A 20,596-nucleotide genomic window follows, 5' to 3' on the forward strand; every position below is an offset into this window, starting at 1 on the left:
AGTGACCACAAACACCTGGCAGAAAAGCACAGCTACTCCTTGATTGATAAGTTGTGTTTTGAATGAATCAGTGAACAGCCATTCTGAAAAAGGCCTCCAGAGTCTTGTGGATCAAGATACTGGACAGCAAACACCTCCCTTCCAAGGTCTCATTCAAATAACCAGAAAGGTTTTAAAGGAAAGAAGCCATGATCATAGTTCTATTTATTAACATTTCTATATGCTACGAATTCAGAGGTGACTATGTAGTTGTCTCCTCTATTTTGGACCTTACTTTCTCTTTGGGGATACAAAATGACATAGTTGGTAATCTTGGTGGAGGGAGGTGTTAGTCTGTTGCACTTAGCCAGGAGAGGAGATTAAGAAAACAGTGAAGGGTGGGTGAAATTTTTAGCTGAGGACAGTCTTGTTCACTTGGCTTTTAATTGCAGGCTCAATGAGCTGTCACTGGAGGGAATAGATCTTACAGAGGATGGAATTAGCTCAGGCCTCATTGGAATGGACAAATGAACCTGGAGAAAGACAGTCAAATCTGTGCAGACATTAAAGTTCACTTGAACGTGCTGCATCCCTGAGCCAAAGATAGGACAAATATGCAGCAATTCTTGAGGACAGAAGAGTGGTTTTTAAGGTTCTCCAAGAATGAATCCCATGGAACCGAGATGGCCAGTTGTCAAACTGAGACTTTGTTCTTTGGACGGTGTACCCAGCAAGGGTATTGGCCTTTTATATGTTTCCATTTGTCTTTAATACATGTCTGTTGATGAGGACATGGGCACAAATGTTTGACACCTTGTCGAGGCAATTTTGGATACCTGCCTAGAAGCACGGGCACAGTTGTGGCTGCTTCATACATCTTGCAGCCCATCCCTTTCCCCGGCTCCGTGATCACGGCAGAGTGGTTCCTTGTTGACCTGTCCGTTTCCTCTGTGACATCATAACCCATGAAAAGACCGGAGCATATTAACTTGGCTTTGTTAAAGTCAAAGAAACAGATCAAATATGGAGTCAGATTTGTTCTTTCCTATTTCAGTAGTACCATGGAGATGGCAGTTTGGGCAGCTTTTTGTAGTGTCCTGGAGGCTTTCTCTCTCAGCTTCTGGGCACCTCTATTGAAAACCCTTCATTGCTGTCTGGCCTGCTGGTAATGCACACTGCCTGTTTTGCCCTGAAGATGTGTTCTGTTTATAAACTCATCTCTACTCCTTGGAAAACAACTCAAGAAAAACTCAGTTGGTTTTCCACCAGCCATGGGCAGGGGTGAGGTATACCATGTTATTATTTCATAAAATAATAGTAATAATAGTAATAGTAATAGTACTAGAAATAATAATAGTATTATAATAATAATAATAATATAAAAGAAGTCTTAAAACAGGACTGAGCACATTGGAGAGAGTCAATAAATGCTTTCTGGCTTAAATCAAAAGTGATGACTTAGTGATTCCATGGCTGCTGTATTTGCTAAGCTAGTTACTCCTTTGCTCCATTACACATTATTTTAACTGAAAAAGAAATGCAAGGAAATGGTTAAAAAAAAACTCAAACAGAGCACAAAAATACACAAGTGAAAGAAGTTTTCCCTCATCCTCTGTTCTTTCAGCCCTGTCTGGAGATGCCACTGTTTACTATCTTTTGGGTGCTTTTCCAGATATGCTTTGCACATTCCCACCTATGCATGTAAATTCCTTTAAAATTTTAGTTATTTTTAACTTAAAGAGATTTAAATCCTCAAGTGGCTTCTGCCCGGGTAATAGAACAGAACAAATCTGACTCCATATTAGATCTGTTCCTTTGAATTTAACCCTATGCTCTGTCTCCTAGGCTTCATCTTGCTTGTAAAAAATTGTTGCCTAGAGCCTGAAATACACAGGAGAGCTTATTCTGAAGCTCTGACCTTTAAGGATATTGAACACTTTTTCATTCATTAAAAGATAGCAAATTGCAGAATAGAAAATAACGTTTGTTTTGTTGGAGATTTACAGGGATCTGACCCACGCAGATAGCTGTAAGAACAAAGGATTCTAACAAGAAGGAATTCCTACACTAAGAAGTTTGCAACAACCAAGCGCGTAGGGAAGGAGCCTGAATTGTGACTTGGGGAGATGGTTTTCCAGAACATTAGTTTGCCAACTAGGTCTACAGAAACTTGCTATTCCAAGCCCCAACATCTGGTTTCCAAACTTATTGGCCTGTCCTGCACTGGGGAGAATGAATTTGGACTTGGTAACACTCCTATCTACCTAGAAAGCTGGGCACTGGAGCTGAGTGTTATGGAAACAGGCCAGCCAAGAAACAAGCACCAATCGGAGTGCTGGAGTACTCAGAATTATTATGCCGGCGGGCTCAGAGGGGCTTCTGCTCCGAAGTTCTGAGCACCTCCAAGACGTGCACATGAGGTTTTAAATACTTCAATACAACTAAGGGGATATTAGCCAATAAGACTTAAAGAACAAAAAGCAAGGAATCAGTACACTGGAGCTTATCAATTTGTAATAGATCACGTTACTGACACTTGTTGAGCTTGGAATTACGAGTTAGGTTGTTAGGCCAATAAACTGACACTAAACTTCAGATTTACGAGATAGCCCAGCAGAACTTAGATCAGTAAACCGACACTTATCACACTTAGATTTGTGACTTAGCTTGTTAGCCCAGCTGGACTTTTCCTTCACATGAGGACAGCTCTCCCACCCCCAGGAAACCACTGTGAGCCCTTGATGTTTCCACTAGGGTGGGGTATGGTTTACCCAGGAGGGATGGGGACTATGCACCAACACTCAGGCAGTCTGCTCTGTCTGGGGCTCTGATCTTGTACCAAACCTCTCCCCGCCAGCCCAACACCTGGGACAGTGGAGCTAAGGCAGTGATCCTTCCTGCCTGTTTCCCAGCGTGTAAAAGGGGAATATGTGCTCTTCCCAAGGAAGTTCTGAGCTACAACACCTGCGGGTGCTTGGTTCTCAGAGCAACAGAAAACCCAGCTCCGCATGGGGGCAACGGGTGTGATCCCCGTAGTGTTTCTGCAGAAGCATCTAATGGAGGGCTGGATCAGGGAGGTAAAACATGAGCTGCGGGACTTGAACGGTTACAGAAGGGTACAGAGGTAGGTCTGCCATCTCAGGGTGCCCTAGAGGTAAAGCTTTTTCTCTCCAACTCCGCTACGACACTCCCCTATCCAGACCCATCCCTTCTCTGCTCTTCCTGTCCATCTGTATCCCTCCACTTTTCCCCTCTTCTCCACCCGCTCCCATCTTCTCCCTCCCTCGCTGTCCCACCTTCTCTCGCAGAATCCAGAGAGGATCCATGTCCGTCCTGCGCATGCGCTGTCGGTGCCTGGTGGTCCGCTGGTTCGAAGCTCCATGTCCGAGCCGGGGATTGGCCCCAAATGCTTCTCAACTCTGTCGCCCGTTAGGCCTTTGGTTCCTGCCTGGGGCCGGGGCTTCTGGCTGTGGAAGTGCAAGGTGGGGGGCTCCCGGGAAAGGGTTCAGGCGGCTTCGGGAGGGTGATCCGCCTTTCACAGCCCCCAAGGGCGCCAGTCAGCCCGTGTTCAGCTGAATTTCTCTGGCCAGACCCTTCTGACAGCACCACCTGCCCCGGCGCCCCGGCCACAGCTGTCCAGGTCCAGGTGTGCGCCTGCCACCTCTCACGCAGCCGGGATCCCCTCAGTCCACGGCTGGCGTCCCCTTCCCCTCTCCCGCCCGCGAGTCCTCTCCTCCCGGGCTTCCTCTCCTCGGCCGCCTGCCCGTCCCCACCAATGGGCGGGCTGTTTCCCGGGCGGGCGTGGTCTGCGGACCTGGACGGGAGCGGGCGGCTTATGCTGGTGCTGGGGCTGGCCTCCGAGCGGGGCTGCAGCCCGCACCCCCCCTTTCCCTCCCCCCTAGGGCTGCCCTCCTTTCCCTTTCACCCTCCCTCAGGACCAGCTCAGTGGCGTGTGTGCTGCTCCCCGGGCTGAGAGCCTCTGGCTGTAGCGCCCAGCTTCACCTGGTGGAGTCGGGAAAAGGGAGCATCAGTGCTGAGCAAGCTTCTGTCTCCTCCCTCAGTGTTTCTGCCGCAGGTAAGTACCTTGAACACTTTCAGGTGTTATGATGGCGGTGCTTGTTGATGTCACGTGTTTTTATAGTGAGAGGGATTAACAGTGGTGAAAGCAGGGCTTGGTTCTGTTAAAAATGAGCTGAAGGCATGAAGCTGTGATATCCTCCTTCCTTCCCTCTCCAAGGGTGAAACGTGTGACCGTCGATTTTAAAAAGACAGTTACAGTCCCTAACTAGCCCAGCCCAGCTAGTGTGTGTTAACAGGAACAGCATCACCAGAGGCCTTGGAGACCCAGGGATATTGCAGTCCTAAAGAACTCCTGGCACAGTTTGGTTTGTATTGGTTTTTTGTTTTTCTTAAATTGTGGGACAGACTAGTGGTATAAAAAGAAAAATATTTGTCAAGAAATATTTTTTCATATAACAGTGTTATTGTGATATAGTTCACACACCATGAATTCCATCCATTTAAATGGTAAAATTCAGCAGCTTTTAGCATATTCACAGTTGTGCAACCATTATTATTCCAGAACGTTTTTATCACTTCAGAAAGAGCAGTGGAAATGAATGACCTATCCACCCCTCCCCAGTGGTGGTTCTAAAGAAATTTCTTGGCTAATCTTGACCATAAATTCACTTGTTACATTCCAAGAAAAATCTGGTAGGAATTCTAATCAGAATTGCAATGAATCTGTCTATCAAAACAGGAAGAATTAACGTCTTTATGGCACAAACTTCTTCTACCCATGAATATATTTCGGACCCTATATTTTCCTCTGTCCAGAGCCTGGCCCATGGGAAGTCCTCACTACTTGTTGGGCTTGTGAATGATGAGATTCTATACATCGTTAGTTGCAGCTGTAGCCTTTCACAGAAGAGAAAAGAAACCTCAGTGAAACAAGTGACTCTCTGATGGTCAGAAAGAGTGACAGCCATTGCTGGAGTGATCCAGTGGACTTGGTGTTTGCAACCAGAATTCTCCACCACCTACAGCTAAGGGGATTAGAGTGTTCTTTTATTTTTTCTTAATGGCGTTGCTTTTATTTTTACTTATTTTTTAAATTATTTTTTATTTAAGTGTAGTCAATTTACAATGTTAGTTTCAGGTGTACAGCAGAGATTCAGTTATAAACATATGCATATGTATATACATATGTTTTAGATTGTTTTTAGTATAACTCATTACAAGAAATTGAATATAGTTCCCTGTGTTATATAGCAGGTCCTTGTCATTTATTTTATATTTACTAATTTGTATCTGTTAATCCCTCCTTTCCTGCCTGCTAAATACAGTTTGCTTTCTATGTCCATGAGTCCATTTATAGGAGCACCATTTTTCCTAGTAATATATGCTCTTTGGCTGCTTTCAGTTTCAGTAATTCCATCTTATCTGTGGGCGCTTTTCTTCTGGTGGCCTTTATGTGGTTTGCACACGTGATAATAGAGATCTTTATTTGGGAGAACTCCAGGTCTCGTGTAGTCCCTGGTACAGAATGCCCACTGAATTGATGATTGAACTGGGAAAAAAGCACAGTAAATGCTGGAATTTCCACTATGGTTGAGAATTCCAGGTTTCAATAACCTGTTTAGACAACCTTAATATTGGCTGCACCCATACTGGTTAATTTGGTGGAAATTCATGATATGGTGGTGTAGAGACGGGGCCTTATATTCTTCTTCTCTTTCTATTTTCTAACACTCATTCTCCTGGGCCTTCCAGATCCTCCCCCAGAAGTGCCCAGGGCTGGCTTGGTGCTGCACTGAGGCAATATTTGTTAATAACGCCCTTTCCTCTTCTCCTCTGAGCCTCCGTTTCTTTCTGTGCACAATGAGCGCTTAGACTAGATAAATACTTTTCAGTTTCTTTTAAAGCCATGTTTCCTTTGAGAAACAGAAAATGCAAATATCTCCTCTCAACCCAACCCTTTAGATTTTGGTATGTCCTCCAAGGAGTGACATAGCTCTTTGTGAAAAATTGATGTGATTTTGATTGCAGGTGACACAGAAAAGACTCTTCAGAGATTTATTGCAGGGAGAGGGCAGGAAAGAGGCAGTATGTGACACTTTCTAGTGTGAGCAACGGAGCAGGGACTTGGATTTAAATACGGTGTCTGACGTGGCCTCTCTCTAATCTTGTAGAATGTGATAAACTTCTCTACCTCAGTTTCTTGATGTGTCAAGTTGGGGTGATAATATTTTAAGGCTTCTGTGAAACATTATACAAATAAGACATTTGTGTCTCGGTAGAAACAAGATCTGCTAGGGATTCAGGGATTTGTTTAAAAAAAAATTCTTGTCCATAGCACTCTGTCTGTGTGTATTTAGACGTTCCTGGAGGGTGAGGGTGAGTCTAAAGTCCATTGTGGGACAGGTGGCCCATATTTCTCCGTGTCCCAGTTTACCCCCTACTCCCCAGTCCTCTTCCTCAGTCCAGGATGAAGTTCCCTAGTAGATTTACACAGAGGTCTTGTGGAAATGGCTTTTCATTTTATTGTTTCACCAAGAAGGGCTGCCATCATGATCTCTGTGGTCAGGTTTTGAAGGGCTGCCATCATGATATCTGGTAAGAATTCTATGCAATTTGGAGTTCCAATTTAATGAAAAGAAAAAAATTACAAATAGAAAATTAGAACAAGGGTGGTGACAGGGGCTCTTTTAAGTGGACACCATTAGCTTTGTTAGCTTCAGGTGCTGTGGCCTGTTGCCACGAGGACCCATCCTCTTGCTCTGAAGTTGGAGGGACTAGTGGGCTCAGTGGGAATGTTAACTGAGTGTATCTCATGGGCTGGGCATTGTCCTATTTGTACTGTGTGTTCCTTATTTGAGACAGTGAGCTCACCTAACCTCGATAACCTCTTTAAAATATTAGACTTTTAATTTTGAGATGTAATGTAGATTCCCATGTGGTAGTAAGAGATTATATGGAGAGGGCCTATGGGCCCTTTGCCCAGTTTTCTTAATGGTTCCATCTTGCAGTGTTGGGGTACAATTCATTACTGACTCACTAACAATTTGAGGTTTGTGTTATTGCCCTTATTTCTATTCACGATTAAACTGGGGCTTCGAGAAGCACACAGGCCTGCCCAGGTCACCCACATTGTTAATGCAGAGTCGGGTGAACGTGGGCTTGGGATTTCCAGGCAGTACCATTATGATGGTTTGTGGCAGGGAGCAGCATTCACTTTGCTTGTTTATTCATTCATTCAACAAACATTTATTGAGTAAACTCTGTGGGTCAGATGCTTTCATAGAGTTATCTGATTCTTCAGCAGTACTGAGAATCAGGTAATGTTTATATTTTTAATCTGAGAAAATTAGCTCTGAGAGGTTATAACCCCCCCAAAGGAAGTATAACTCATAAAGGAGGGATAGAACATGTGTACAGTCACCTCCTTTTATGCAGGTGGTACCCTATGCATTTTACATTTTCAAACATCCGTAATCCAGATATATTCTTGTAAGGCAAGGCTTTTTTTTTTAATTGAAGTATAGTCAAGTTTACAATGTTGTGTCAATTGCAAGGTGTTTTTTGACTTTTGAATTAAAAAATACTTTTTCAGCTGGGTAATTAGGTGTATTTACTTGTTTCATTTTTAAAATGAGGTACTGGGGTTTGAACCCAGGACCTCGTACATGCTAAGCATATGCTCTACCAATGAACAGTACCCTCTACCCCAAGGCAAGTTTTCTTATCCATTATTATGAAGCTTAGGAGTTCAAATAAATTGAATAGGAATCCAGATCTTTTGATCCTACTGTGGTCCTTTTCTTTATATTCTGCTGAAGGGGGTTGGGGAAGCATTTCCTTTGTTCATTTCTTTATTCAGCATTTTTGAGCAGTGACTTTGCATCAGGGCCTTGCTAGGTGCTTGGAAATAGAAAATAAGAAATGACCTTTCTCTGCAGAGGCAGGAAGCCTAGACCAAAAGCTGGGTAATGTGATCGAGCTACAGTAGCCATATGCAGACTCTGAGGACAAACTGTACCCTTGGATTTGCTTTGGCTTCCCTTGTCTTCTGGCTGGTACACACCAGGTCACCGCAACCCAGATGGGCCCGTAGCACACAGCAGAGAATGTACCTCGATCTCCTCTCCCCTCTCGGCAGGGCCTGCAACATGAGCATCCCTGACTACGTGCAGTGTGCTGAGGACCACCAGACTCGTCCCGTTGTGGTCCAATCCATAGAGATCATCTCAGAGGAGAATTTCTTTTGCATCTATCAGCTACTCACCTCGGTTAGCCATATCAGCCCTTGTGGCTCCCAGTGGACACTCTGTATCCACTACAGGCACCGCTATGTGCCCGAGAATCGGTGGAGCGTCTTCCAGAAACACCCCAAGGTCGTGGGCCTTGTCACCATTACCGAATGTCTCTCTGCCAAGGCCTTCGAGAAGCTCCACATGCAGAGGAGCTGTATGGCACATCGCTTAATGACTCTCAGCTTTTTGTCTTTGTGCAGCATGGGGAGGTAGCCGAGCAGACGCGCACCGACGTTGCCTTCAATCTAAGAGTACTGCAGGGTGGTGGAGAAGAGGATCGAGGACTTCACTGAGTCACTCTTCATCTTGCTCAAGTCCAAGTGGCTGGATGGTGGCCCCAAGAATTCTGGGGACAAGATCCCCCTCCCCTGCATCCCGTTTGAGAAGGAGGACTTCATGGGACTGGACACAGACAGCAGGTAAGTTTACCTGGAGGCCAGTCCACCTTGGCTGTGTGCTGGATTGCTTCCCTACATCCAGAAAGGGATCAGCAAGGAAGAAGTCAATCTTGTAGCCAAGGGGGGAGGGAGGTGCAGCCCGCCGGTTTCCAGACATTTCAAAGTGAATCCGCCTTTATTTCAGAGAGATCCTTTTAGGGTTAGTGTGGACACTTACTCCCGCTTTACAGCCAGGAACATGGTGGAACCCCTGGAGTTGCTGTCCAATAAAGTAGCCAACGCCACTGATGCTAGGAGCACTGGGGAGGAGGCTGGACTCAGCTGAGATGTGCTGTAGGTCAAATGCACATCAGACGCTGAGGCTTGTCTAGTAAAAGTACATAAACTATCTCTTTACTTCCTATATTGATTACATGTCAAAATAATAGTATTTTACATACAGTAGATTAAGTAAGATCTGTTCTTAAAATCACATTCTAGTATTTGTTTTTTGTTTGTTGGTTTGTTTCTTTGTTTCAAATTTTAAACGTGGCAACTGGGAAACTTTCTTTACATGGCTCTCATTTCATTTCTGTTGGGCAGCCTGTCCTGGTACATGCTCATCCCTTTGCTTATAGATGAGATGCTGAGCCCCGAGAGGCAGAACGAGGCGCTGGTTGAGCTGCGGCTGGAGCCGCTGTCACCTGCCTCCCAGGCCCAGCACCTTTTCAGCTCAGGCCGTCTCTTCCTGCCCGACAGCCACCATGCCAAGTTAGGACATCAGAAACACCGCCAGGGACTTCCTAATGAACTCCTTATGCAGGGAAAGGCGTATCACGGTGTATGGGACAGAGCAGGGAAATGTTCATTCCCACTTTGTCCCTGTGATTAAGTCAATGGCCCCACTTTGCCTCGGAAGTACAGATGAGCTCTTCTGGGCTGCCTAACCCCCACCTTCTGCTCTGTTTCCCCATATATCTATCGTGTTGTCCCTCGGGCTGAAGAGGGTGAGATGCCTTTGCCGAGACGTGGAAACCTTTGCTGGGGTGAGTGAGGGAAGCTGTGTCCCCCCGGCCTACGGCCTCGGTCCTTGAGTCTGGAGAGGGCTCATGGTGGTCCCACAGGTGGCGGTCAGAAGACCTGGCATGTGCTACCGGGCCCGCTTTGGAGGTGGTGCTCTGTGATTCTTGAACTTACCTAAGATCAGATCCTACTTTCTGGTTGTTGGTAAGTTGGAGGAGAAGATGCTAGAGAATTAATAAAAAGAATGTCTAGACCAGCCCTGTGAGTGAGAAGCACAGGGGACACTAGTCCCACCTGCGAGAGCCCACCTAGCAGGCTCTGGATGAATTTTCTGTTCCTCCCCGGAAATACCTCTATGGCTTAAGGAAGAGGAGAGGCATGTCGTGGCCATGATCTGTAGTTGTCCTCACAGGGCCCTGTGATCTACATGCTCGCACTCCCCATCTGCTTCTTGGAGATGAGTTGACAAGTTTAGGAGCCTGGGCACTGCTGAGGGCATAGCTCCCAGCACCGTGCTACACAGAGTCTGGCTCTGTTCACCTCACCTGTCAACTCCTGCTGAGGCCCCAGACATTAGTCAAGGTAGGTGCATCAGCGAAACCTAAGCAGGGACCACCTTCTCCCCCTGGACAGACTGGTGAGTGAGCAGTGGAAGCCTGGAGCCCTGCCCCAGCCCCCACGCCAGTGCCACTTCTTTTGTCATAGGAGGCACTGGTGACATTTTTGCTCAACAAATGATTGTCTCTGAGTCTGCAGACCCACCAGAGAATGCCAGCTTGTTTTTGCCTTTTGATGTCTGCCCTTGGGACTTGGCGGAGTAGCTGGATGTGTACTTAGCCCACAGTGGTTCAGCGCATTGAACCTGCCTCCTTGTGGGTCTGTCTATTGTGGTACCATAAGGGCTCAGCCAGCATCTGAACGTCATTGAGATAACGCGGCCAGTGAGCTAGGGTCAAGCACATTCTCCTCCAGTCACTTTTACTCCATTGTTTCTTTTACTATTCCACAGTCATTAATTTTCTAAACAATGCTTTGGTGCAGGAGCAGAGCCTCATTCTCTCCTGCTACTCTTGGTGGAAGTGAGTAAAACGGTCCAGACTGAAATGCGACAAAAATTTGTAGCTCAAAAGCTGCCTAGACGCTTGTAGGTGGAATTTGGGTTAGGGGAGCTGAACACGTTGTGGTCCCCCGGCAGCGCCGCTCCCCTCAGGCCCCTGCTTTCCCTTGAGCAGGAGGTGAGGTTGGGCCTCACCATCCCCGTGTCCCTGGCCTCACACACTCACATAAATTCTTGTACATGCAGTCAAAATCATTTTTGTTCTTGTGTGATTCTAATTTTCTCTTGTTCCTCTTTTCCTTTTTCTTTACTCCTTTTTCACTTGTACTGCCCAGTGAGCATGTTGTTGCTTCTGAAAATGTGGGCTGTGCACACCCTGCATTGGAAATAGCCAGATTGCCCTCCGTACAGTCTCCATCACTTTAAAAACAACAACTTAACAGCTGTTTTGATCCATCTATTATCTTAGTCATTTTTTATTTTCTAATTTTTTGGAATATTTGCTTTGTTAGCTCATCACCCACTGGTGTTTGATACCTGTTGAAATCCTTGCTTTTGAGGAACATGTTTGGTCCTCCTTTTATTTGGTGACAAATGCACCCTTATTAAATTTGTTTGATTGTTTTGAAGAAGTAAGATGCGAATTGATTTTGTCGGCAGCTCAGGGATTCTTTTCATGGAGTATTTAAACTTGTAAGGTCAAACTCTGCAGCATTTTGCTCGATTCCTGCTTTTACACAAACGTGCTCGGCACGCGGTTCCTGGCTGTCGCTGTGTGACGTGCATGACGGCGCTTCCTGGCCGGCGGTCACTGGTGAGGAAGTGGCCGCCACGGAGGTGACAGCTGCAGCGGACGCTGTTGGAGGAAGCGGTCACCGTTTGGTTCTTTAATTTTTTTTTTTTTTGCATTCAACTTCCCCGTGCCATTTACTTTACTTTGCCTTCATAAAGGGGCAGAATTGGGTCTAAAATCCATGACACTATTTGTTCCCTTTACGAGGCTGGTTTTTCTGGGTATCAGGACAACATGACCTTCTCCTAAGTAGCTGGCTCACCTGGATCTGTTGGACACAGGGACAGCTAAAAGGGCCGTAGCTTCCTCTCTGCTCCAGCCAGTGAGCATTCAGAGCTGGGTCTGTGGTTTGCCTCAGCAGCCGTGCAGACCTCCCTGCCCCGGCCTTTACTTTTAACCCATGTTGGCAGTAAAGAGTTGAATCCGTTTCTGTTGCAGCTGACATCCACCACTGACAGCCGTGTCGTTAGTTTGTGGTAGTCAGTCTCCAACACCCCAGACAACCGTGAAGGAAGATGATTTGGCCGACCTAGGACCCTGGATTCTCACCCTCACCATGGTTCATCTCACCCGGTGGAAGGGTGTGGCCACCACCATCATGCTGACCATGAGGCCTTGTTTCTCCTTTCATGCTCTGGTCCAAATGTGGACACTTCATTTTTCACTGAATTTGTCTCGCTTGAGACAGGCCAGAATATCTGAATGAGTCCATCACATTCTGGGTGGGGAACAGAACAGAAGTAAGTGTCGCAAGTAGATGGAGTCTAGGCTGTCCGGGTTGGCAAATGCAGGCTGGGATCTGTGATGGCTGGGCTGTACACTGGACACAGGCCTTTCCTGTGGCTCCTGAGAGCCCATGAGTTGAAGTGATAACAGCCTTGCGTGGATTCCCCCATCCTCATCTGCTCATTGGCAAGTGTGTCTGCTAATTAGGAGCTCCCCCAGACCTCGGGCCCTTCAAAGCTCAGACCATGGGAGAACCTTGAGTCCCTTCTCCTGGACATCCTGTGTGAGAATCCACTGCCTTCTGAGGTGAACAGCGGCAGGAGATGCCTCCCCCTCCAGGGAGCACCCTACGGAGGACTGTTAGTGCACCATGCTGTGAGCTTGTGTGTTTCCGGCCATGGTCCCTACAGAACTACAGTTGAGATGGGCTTATTGATGGAAATAACAGGACTGATTCCAGGGCAGGGCCTGGGGGAGGGAACAGTGGAAATTGAATGTGACCTCAGACACCTCGGTGGGTGCTGGGGCTGTTACTAAAATGGGGAGTCTGGGAGATACCTGCCAGGAATGGAATTCTAGAGTAAATGGTGGACATGAGGCATTTTTAAGATGCCATTTGTCATCCAAATTAGGACTTCAAAGAGGCACTCGGGTCGATGAGCCTGGGGCTCAGGTGAAGGAGCCGGACTAGAGATACACGTTGGGAGTCGTCATTCTTAGCTGGTGTTCACAGCCTTGCATGTGAATTAGATCATCTCGAGAGCTGCAGACTGAGGCTGAGGGGTGGCAGGGCTGTGTCTTGGTTGGAGGAAAGCCCAGACCATACAGCTTTGGTGTGTCAGTCAGTGACGTTTGCCATTTTCAAAGCAATGCCAGTTATCCTTAAGGGGCCAGGGGCTGGGCAGGGCCAGCCAGGAAGAAATCTGAAGGGAGGGTCGTGGCCACGTGTGCGTCTTGGGAAGGTGCAGAGTCTGCAGGGTACGGGAGGGTAGACTCCTCAGATGCTAGAGTTGCAGTGAGGAATGGGGAGAAGTTAGTCACAATCACCTGTGAGGGAGGGAGGGAGGTCTAGGGAGCCCCACCTTACCGGACTCACTTTCCCATGAACAGAAGGCAGTCAGACAGAGGATCTGAGGTGAGAAGGGATGGGCACTGGGAGGGGAGCCAACCTGGAGAATGGTGCTTGCAAAATTCTGGAATAGTCTCCCTGAAAAATAGAGTTAAAAATACCCAGACTCTTAAGAACATTGTTAGTGACTTGGGAGGAGGCAGTTGTTTTTCTGGCCTCCTAAGGGTAAGGCATGTATCCAGGGATACACAGAAGATATGGGCAGTCTGTTCCGGGGGCTTGATCGTTACCGGGGGAACAGTGCAAGTTTAAAGGGGGAAAAGGGCAGCCGAGGGAAACTAGCCAGGCCCCGTGTCAGGTACCAGTCGGCCGCCCTACTTGCGTGTTGCATTCACATCCATGCCTCCCAGGTGGGCGCTGACAGCCCCCTTTTGGGGATTGGAAAGCCTTCTCAGAGGGGTTAAAGAATTGGTCCATTTAGTGACTAGTAAATGATGTAGCAGGATTCAAGCAGGGCCTTGTCAGAATTCAAGGGCATGTTCTCTCTACTGTTTCCAGTACTTCCCTGTTATACCTGGAATGGTGAAGTGGGTCAGTTTTGGAGCCTTTCAGAAAAAGTATGATTTAAGCGCCTCTGGACTGGTTCACAAAGCTCAGCATTCTTTGATGGTTCTGAAGCACGCAGTGATTTTCGCCCCAGAGAGGTAACGTCTAACTCCTTTGATGATGACGTGGTTGCAAATGGTGTACAGGTGCAAAACCAGACTTTGCAGCTTCTGAAGGGAAACTCTCCAGTTCTCCCTTGGTCGGCTTTCTTCCTCGGGATGTATCTGTGCTGCAGCATAGGCCTGAGCTTTCCATATGGAGTGAGAGTTTAATATCCGATGTTAGCATAAAACGGTCAGATGAAGAAAATCGACGTTGACAATTTATTTTTGGGTTTCATTAGTCAAAATATACTATCAGTTAATGGCCCATATAGCAAATGAAATTGAGTACAGGACATTGCATTTCTTACTTTCTATTTAGAGTTCTCTTACAGAATAATGTTGCCTGCTTTGGAACATCAGCTCCACCACTCACGGCACCTATCAGTGTGTTGGTGTGATTACATTTACAGAGTGAATGTAATCTGGGCTTCCTCAGCCCCAAACACTTCAGTGCAGAATCACGGGCTGTAGACGTCTGTTAGTCACGCAAATACTTCTAAAATTATATGATTCCAGAAAAGAAAGAAGAGAGAGAGAGAGATTGCCTTTATCAAATTTCCTTTCAGTTCTAAATGAAAACTGTTGTTGAGCAGCTCTGGTTTCCTTTGGATAAGAATATATACATTTCTTTGCATGTAACCTGGGTTTTGGGCTAGAACACCAAGTTCTTGCTGTCCACAAGCCACAAAAATAGTAGCCAAATTGCACACGTGTGAAATAGTTTATACCTTTTTCTGAGAAAGTATCCTTGAATTTGGGACTTGGGCTGTGATTTCTGCTTTTTGCTTCCCCCACCTGTCTTGTAATCTCTCACTCCTTCCCACGTGGTTCCCAAGTGTTCGTGGTCTCAAAGGAGCGGGCAAACACCCAGTTGGTCACCATGTACTGCTGCTATAGATAGAGCCCAGACAAGACCTAAAGGACATTATCAGAGAGGACTTCCTGGAAGAAATGGGCTGTACATTCAGTTGTGAGGACAGAGTAAGAGTCAGCCAGGAGAAGGAGTCAAGAATGTGTCTCAGATCGCAGGGGCAGCCCGGGCAGAGGCCTGGAGGCTTTTGGCGTGGGGACCCGGGGAGAGTGCCCTGTGCGGTCCAGGGTGGAGGGAGCCCCTGCTGGGGAGGACACTGGAGAGAGTCCGGGGTGTAGGGCTTTGGAAGAAGTTGAGTTTTACTAGAACTGACACAGTAGGCAGTGAAGGGTGTCAACAGAAGTGACCCTCAGGAAAGGTACTTCTGGTTTTGCTTCTGATATACTACAGACAAAAGGGTCGGGACGGGCGAGAGCAGGTATGTCTGTCCCTTTGAGATCCAACCCGTCATTCATTTATTCATAACACGTGCACTTCAGTGAGTCTAGGGGAGAGAATGTAGCCACATAAATAAGCAAAATGTATTTGCTTCTTGAGAGCTTAGCATTGTCAGAAGTTGACTTAGCCTAGAATGTTCTAGGAAGAGAGGAACAAATTGTGGAGGTTGGAGGGAGGGAAGGCTTCCTTGGGAAACAGTCAAAATGAACCTGGAGGCAAGTGGGAAGTAGGAGCAGGTCAGGGGGCTCCTGAGGTCACTGGGGACCTATGTACTGAGATGAGGCTGGGCGAGCAGGGTCTGGGGTGGGGCTAGAACTCTACCAGGGAGCCTCTGAACTGTTTGAAGTGGGGTTGATGTAATCAAATTTGTGCTTTGGGAAGGCTGTCGTGGCTTTGTGTGTGTGTGTAGCGGGGAAGAGGTGGAGGGTGCCACCAACTGGGGGATCATTTGAAGACCATTCACAGGCTGGGATATGGGCTTCGGGGCTACTTGGGGACGGCAGGGGCAGTGTGGATGCCGGCTTTTCTTATGGGGGACTTGTTAGCGGGGCTGCCCTAGAGGCACCTTGTGGCTGGAAGAAAACTGATGGAGGCTGCCAGGGGGACATTCCTCTTCTCTCTTTCCATGCCTAGTGTGATTATCTTAGCTCAGCCAACATTTGGAACAAAAGAGCTAATCTCCAGGGTTGCCCAGGCCTTTGTAGAGCTCCTTCGAGTGAGATCTGATAGGATTTAGGTTTGTGTTCAGATCTGGATGTTCACTTAGCTAGAAACGTCCTGTCATTTCGATTTCCATAGGGGTTTTTATTCCTGATAAAGATTGCTTTCTTGGTGAGAGGAAAATTATTACAGCTGTTGTCTTTTTCAAAAAAAATCATATGTTTTAAGAGCTTTAATATTCAAAAGAATAGGAATATATAAAATATTTAAGGAAGTCTTTGGTGTGGTTTCTTTGCTTTCTGAGCTAATGTGGACTTAGAGCCTTTGTATTACTTAATAGCACATCCTTGTCAGTATTTAAAGAGCTGTTAGTGAGCACCCCAGGCCCCACCTCTCAAAGAATCGTTAAAGTTTGCTCTGAAATAGTGAGGTCATAAACGTCTTGTTTTCAGAAATCAAAAGGTTTTAAATACGCACCATAGCTCCATTTATAAAATAATAATAAGTTCAAAATTAAGAAAATGGAGGATAATTGATTTTTTTTAAAGCCTAAACATAAACTTTCTTGTGCTAATTTTGCAACTGGAAATTTTGAAAAGAAAAATCCTACTGCAATATCATCTACGTGGTATATATATATGAGTTTCACGTTTGAAAAGTAACTGCGCAGTGGTTTTCAAAGTCAGGAGCATTCCAGCTCAAATACTGGCAGTGGTGGCTGCTGGTTTTCAATGGAAGAGCCTAAATTTGCCTTCTTAGCTTTTTTTTTTTTTTGTACTGAGAAGGTTGAGTAGTGCTTTGCCAGCATGATTTTCGGGAAATTTGAGGGCAGATGTCGTGTTCCAGCAGTGAGATATTTCCATGCATTTTATTTTCTGGACATCACCAGGGCACATGTGGGGTTTGTGCCTGCAGGCTGGAATGCTGCAGGACTCCCTAATCCATCACCATTATGTCCTGGTGCTGCTCCGGTCAGTGAATGATTTTCTGTGACTTGGAGGTAATGTGGTCTGATGGTGATGATCAGACGTGCAGTTAAATGCTATTAATTGAAATAAGAGTAACCTAGAAACATTGCTCTAACAATACAGGATGAGGGAGGAGGATTGGCTGAGCTGCTTGCAGTGGGATGTCTTCTCAGGTGACTCCCTCACCGTGATTCCTGCCAATATCCGCCCCAGCCCTGCACGGTAGTCCTGCCGAAGCAAGCAAGCACTTTGCTCAGAAACGCACTGAATTTCCTTGCGCCTCTGTTTGTTGGCTTTTTTTTGAAAACACATTTTGCCCTTTGCTTAAATGCCATCCATGCTAGTCACCCCTTACACTCATTCTTCTGGACCTCGTCCATACATAGCTGCTGAATGGATGAACAGAATGTAGTATCTCCATGTAGTGGAACATTATTCACACGTAAGAGTGAATAAAAAAGAAAAAAAAAAAGAGGAAAATGAAAAATGCCACCTGTTTTGGGAAGTCCACCCTGACTGTTCAACCCACACTTTTCCCTTTGAAACACAATCACTTATGCTCCACTCTACTCTTTTTGATAGTACTTACCACCTTCTAATAATCTTTAACGTTTCCAAAAAAAATAAAAAATAAAGAGATGCTGATGCCACTTCAAAATATACAAGCCTTGCTAACAGCATGTTAATTGAAAGGAAGCAGACACAAACGGCCAGATATTGTTGATTTCAGTGATCTGAAAAGCCCAGAAAAGGCACATGCAGAGGCAGAGAGCAGGTGATGGTTGGAAGGGGCTGGGTGGAGGGGGATTACGGAGTGAATGCTAGTGATAGGGGGATTCTTTTGGGCTGATGAAGTGTTCTGGAAATAGAAGGTGTTGAGGGCTGCACAACCGTGATTGTGCAGAAGACTGCTGAGCGCTGTGTCTGGGAGTGCCTGTTGTTGGGGCATCTTTATTTTGTTCACATCCTGCAATGTGAAGGGCCATCTTCTGCTGTGGTCATTCTACTCCTGTGAGTGGTGAGGGTCAGGACTTTGTAGAGTCCTGTTTCTTTTCTCCCTCTGGCTGAGTGTAGGCAAAAAAATTTAAGCCTGAGAAAGTGCTCCATCTACAGAAATGTCTTTCAGTTTTGCCTGGTGTAAAAATCTTGAGAGCTTTTAACCGTTGAGGCTAGTCTGTGGGGGTAAATAGCCTATGAAGCCTGGGTGAGCCCGGGAAGAGCCGCGCTTCCCTCCCAGACACGGGTGGGGATTTCACCCCCTTTCAGGCAGTGAAGGGCCCAGACCCGTGGGCAGACTTGACAATCGTGAATATTTACGTGTATCCGCTGCTTCATCTTGGATATTAATTTCAAGCTGAGTCAGTTTGTGACGGCAGCCTCATCCTACATCAGGAATTTATAGTATCTGCTCTTTGAGGTGAAGACCTGACAGACTTGATTATTTAACAGTCTGCTTTGAATTGATATCTCAGATTCCTTTGTCAAAAGCAAAACAGCAGAAATACAGACGTCCTTTAATTCCAATGTGGCCTGGAACGGGTTTAGTGTCTGTGCCTCAGTGGCCTTATCTGCGGGTGGGGAAGATGATAACAGTGCTTCCCTCAGAGGAGCTGGTGAGGGGAGAGTGAGAAGCACAAATGGAGGACTTACACGAGATGCTCATAAATGACCGAATTTAGTGCTCTCCGCCTGGTGAGGCCTTAGGGGTAGAGATGTCAGAACAGAGCAGTCCTAGCCGGAGCTCGATACGTGATGGTAGCTGTTATGATCAGTATCACCACTGTGGGTTATCAGGTAGTTTTAAGACTTGGTAATATGATTTCATGAATAATGTTAAAAGACTAGACATCTCAGATCCAGTTTACATAGTCCTCAAGATTTCTTCTGAGAATTGGATGGTTTCTTCCCTATCTTAAATCTGAGATGAGTCTCTAAAAATTTCCGTATTCCTCCATCCTTTTGCTTTAATTCTCTATTTCTTAAAAAACAAAGTTTTTAGATGGAGTTACTGGGGACTGAATTGAGGGCCTCATGCATTCTAAGCACATACTCTCCCAAATGAGGTATAATCTCTTCCCTGATTTTTTTTTTAAATTTACATCTTAATTTTCAGAGGTTAGAGGCCTCTAATTATTTTTCTGGAGACTTGTCCATGAACCTGTAAATCTACAATTAATGGACAAAATTTGGTTTATTAAAAAAAAATCTATAGAATATTCTACAGTCCACCCAAAAGGAAATACTCATGGACTTAAAATGTTTCTCCTTTAAGGTGATTTCTCCTGTTTGGTCGAGCTTAATTTGTTAACAGCCATCCTCATCATCATAATGACCAAACTCGCTGTGAGTGGACGCCTAACTGAGGCTAAAATGCTTTGCTCATATTTTACTTCATAGCAAGTGTTTGATTGTAGGTATCAGTGTCTCCTTTTTTGTAGCTGAGGGATTGAGAGATGGGTCAGCTTGCCCCAAATGACACGCAGCTGGCAGTGGCTAGCTCGATGCTGGAATCCAGGCTGCACAGGATGAATTCTCAATTGCTCCTCTAATCAGCTTCCCGTTGAGTGTTTTCCCGAACTCCTGTGAGCCCATAAATGACCGATTTTAGCTATCTCAGCCTGATGAGGTCTTCAAAGGAGAGACACCAGTGAGAATGAGAGGCAGAGTGGCATAAATTAAAATTGTACATTTTCACAAATGTTTTATTCTCAGGTAATGACTGTAAAGGAAATAGTTTTTTAATTTAGTGCTTTGTGAGAACTAAAAACAAAACATTTAAAATAACTATTGTGCAAGAGAGAAGTGGTCTTTGAAAGTCCAACTGTTGCTAATGATGTTACTTGTTTTTTCTAGTGGTGCTTATTTACTGAAAAATTTCCAAACACTGAATTTGTTTTATGTAGTCTTAGTATGAAAGAAAACTTTGTCAGTGAGTATTGTAAGTAAAATCCTTACTCTTTTCTTTCCTGATGATGAATATCTTAGTTGTTTACATGGCTTAAGTATATTTCGTCATTTGTGAAATTTGAGTAATATGGTTTACCTTGTCTGACTGTGAGAGCTGGACGCCTTGTATACAAAGCACCGTAGAGGTGCTTAATAAAAATGTGCTTTCACAGTGACTGATAGTTTAGAAGTATCAACTCTGAATACTAAAAAGGGTAGCTTATTTCTGATGCATATTCAATATGTGTATATATGATATACATTAATATGGCTTCAAGTAACTAGGATTTTTTTTTTAAGTGCAGTATGAAGCTTTAATGAAATCTGTGTCATTCTAGTGAGACAGGGACTACTTAAATTGCCTTAAGCAGACGACCTTGAAGATTATTTACACAGAATGTAAGCTCAGAATTCATGTTGCCGTGTAACCATCCATCAGACATTTAATTTCTCGGGATTCTGACCAGAACCATTAAGTTTAGAAAAATCCACATTGATTATTATCAGGGAATAAGCTTCTCTCTTTTGTGACTAAAGAAAATTTTGATTTTTTTCTGCACTCTTCAGGTTTTAAAATTTCAAAATTTTGATTTGACATGTCACTTTTTTAATAGAGAGAATAAAGCTCATGCTGTTTTAATATGTAAATAAATGTTTTTGTATTTCA

General features: G+C 45.3%; 1 protein-coding gene across 1 annotated transcript in view; it reads left to right on the forward strand.

Moving 5' to 3' along the window:
- LOC140692911 (uncharacterized) overlaps nucleotides 1-20,596 on the forward strand; it is an 87,600-nt gene that overhangs the window by 56,982 nt on the left and 10,022 nt on the right. The window contains exons 10-14 of the mRNA XM_072957120.1: nucleotides 3,288-3,461; nucleotides 3,915-4,054; nucleotides 4,217-4,364; nucleotides 8,138-8,267; nucleotides 8,492-8,710. Coding sequence (XP_072813221.1) covers nucleotides 3,288-3,461; nucleotides 3,915-3,968 — 228 coding nt within the window. The 3' untranslated portion in view covers nucleotides 3,969-4,054; nucleotides 4,217-4,364; nucleotides 8,138-8,267; nucleotides 8,492-8,710. The remainder of the gene's footprint in view (nucleotides 1-3,287; nucleotides 3,462-3,914; nucleotides 4,055-4,216; nucleotides 4,365-8,137; nucleotides 8,268-8,491; nucleotides 8,711-20,596) is intronic.

Source organism: Vicugna pacos, unplaced genomic scaffold, assembly GCF_048564905.1.
Source record: "Vicugna pacos unplaced genomic scaffold, VicPac4 scaffold_19, whole genome shotgun sequence".
Lineage (NCBI taxonomy): Eukaryota > Metazoa > Chordata > Mammalia > Artiodactyla > Camelidae > Vicugna > Vicugna pacos.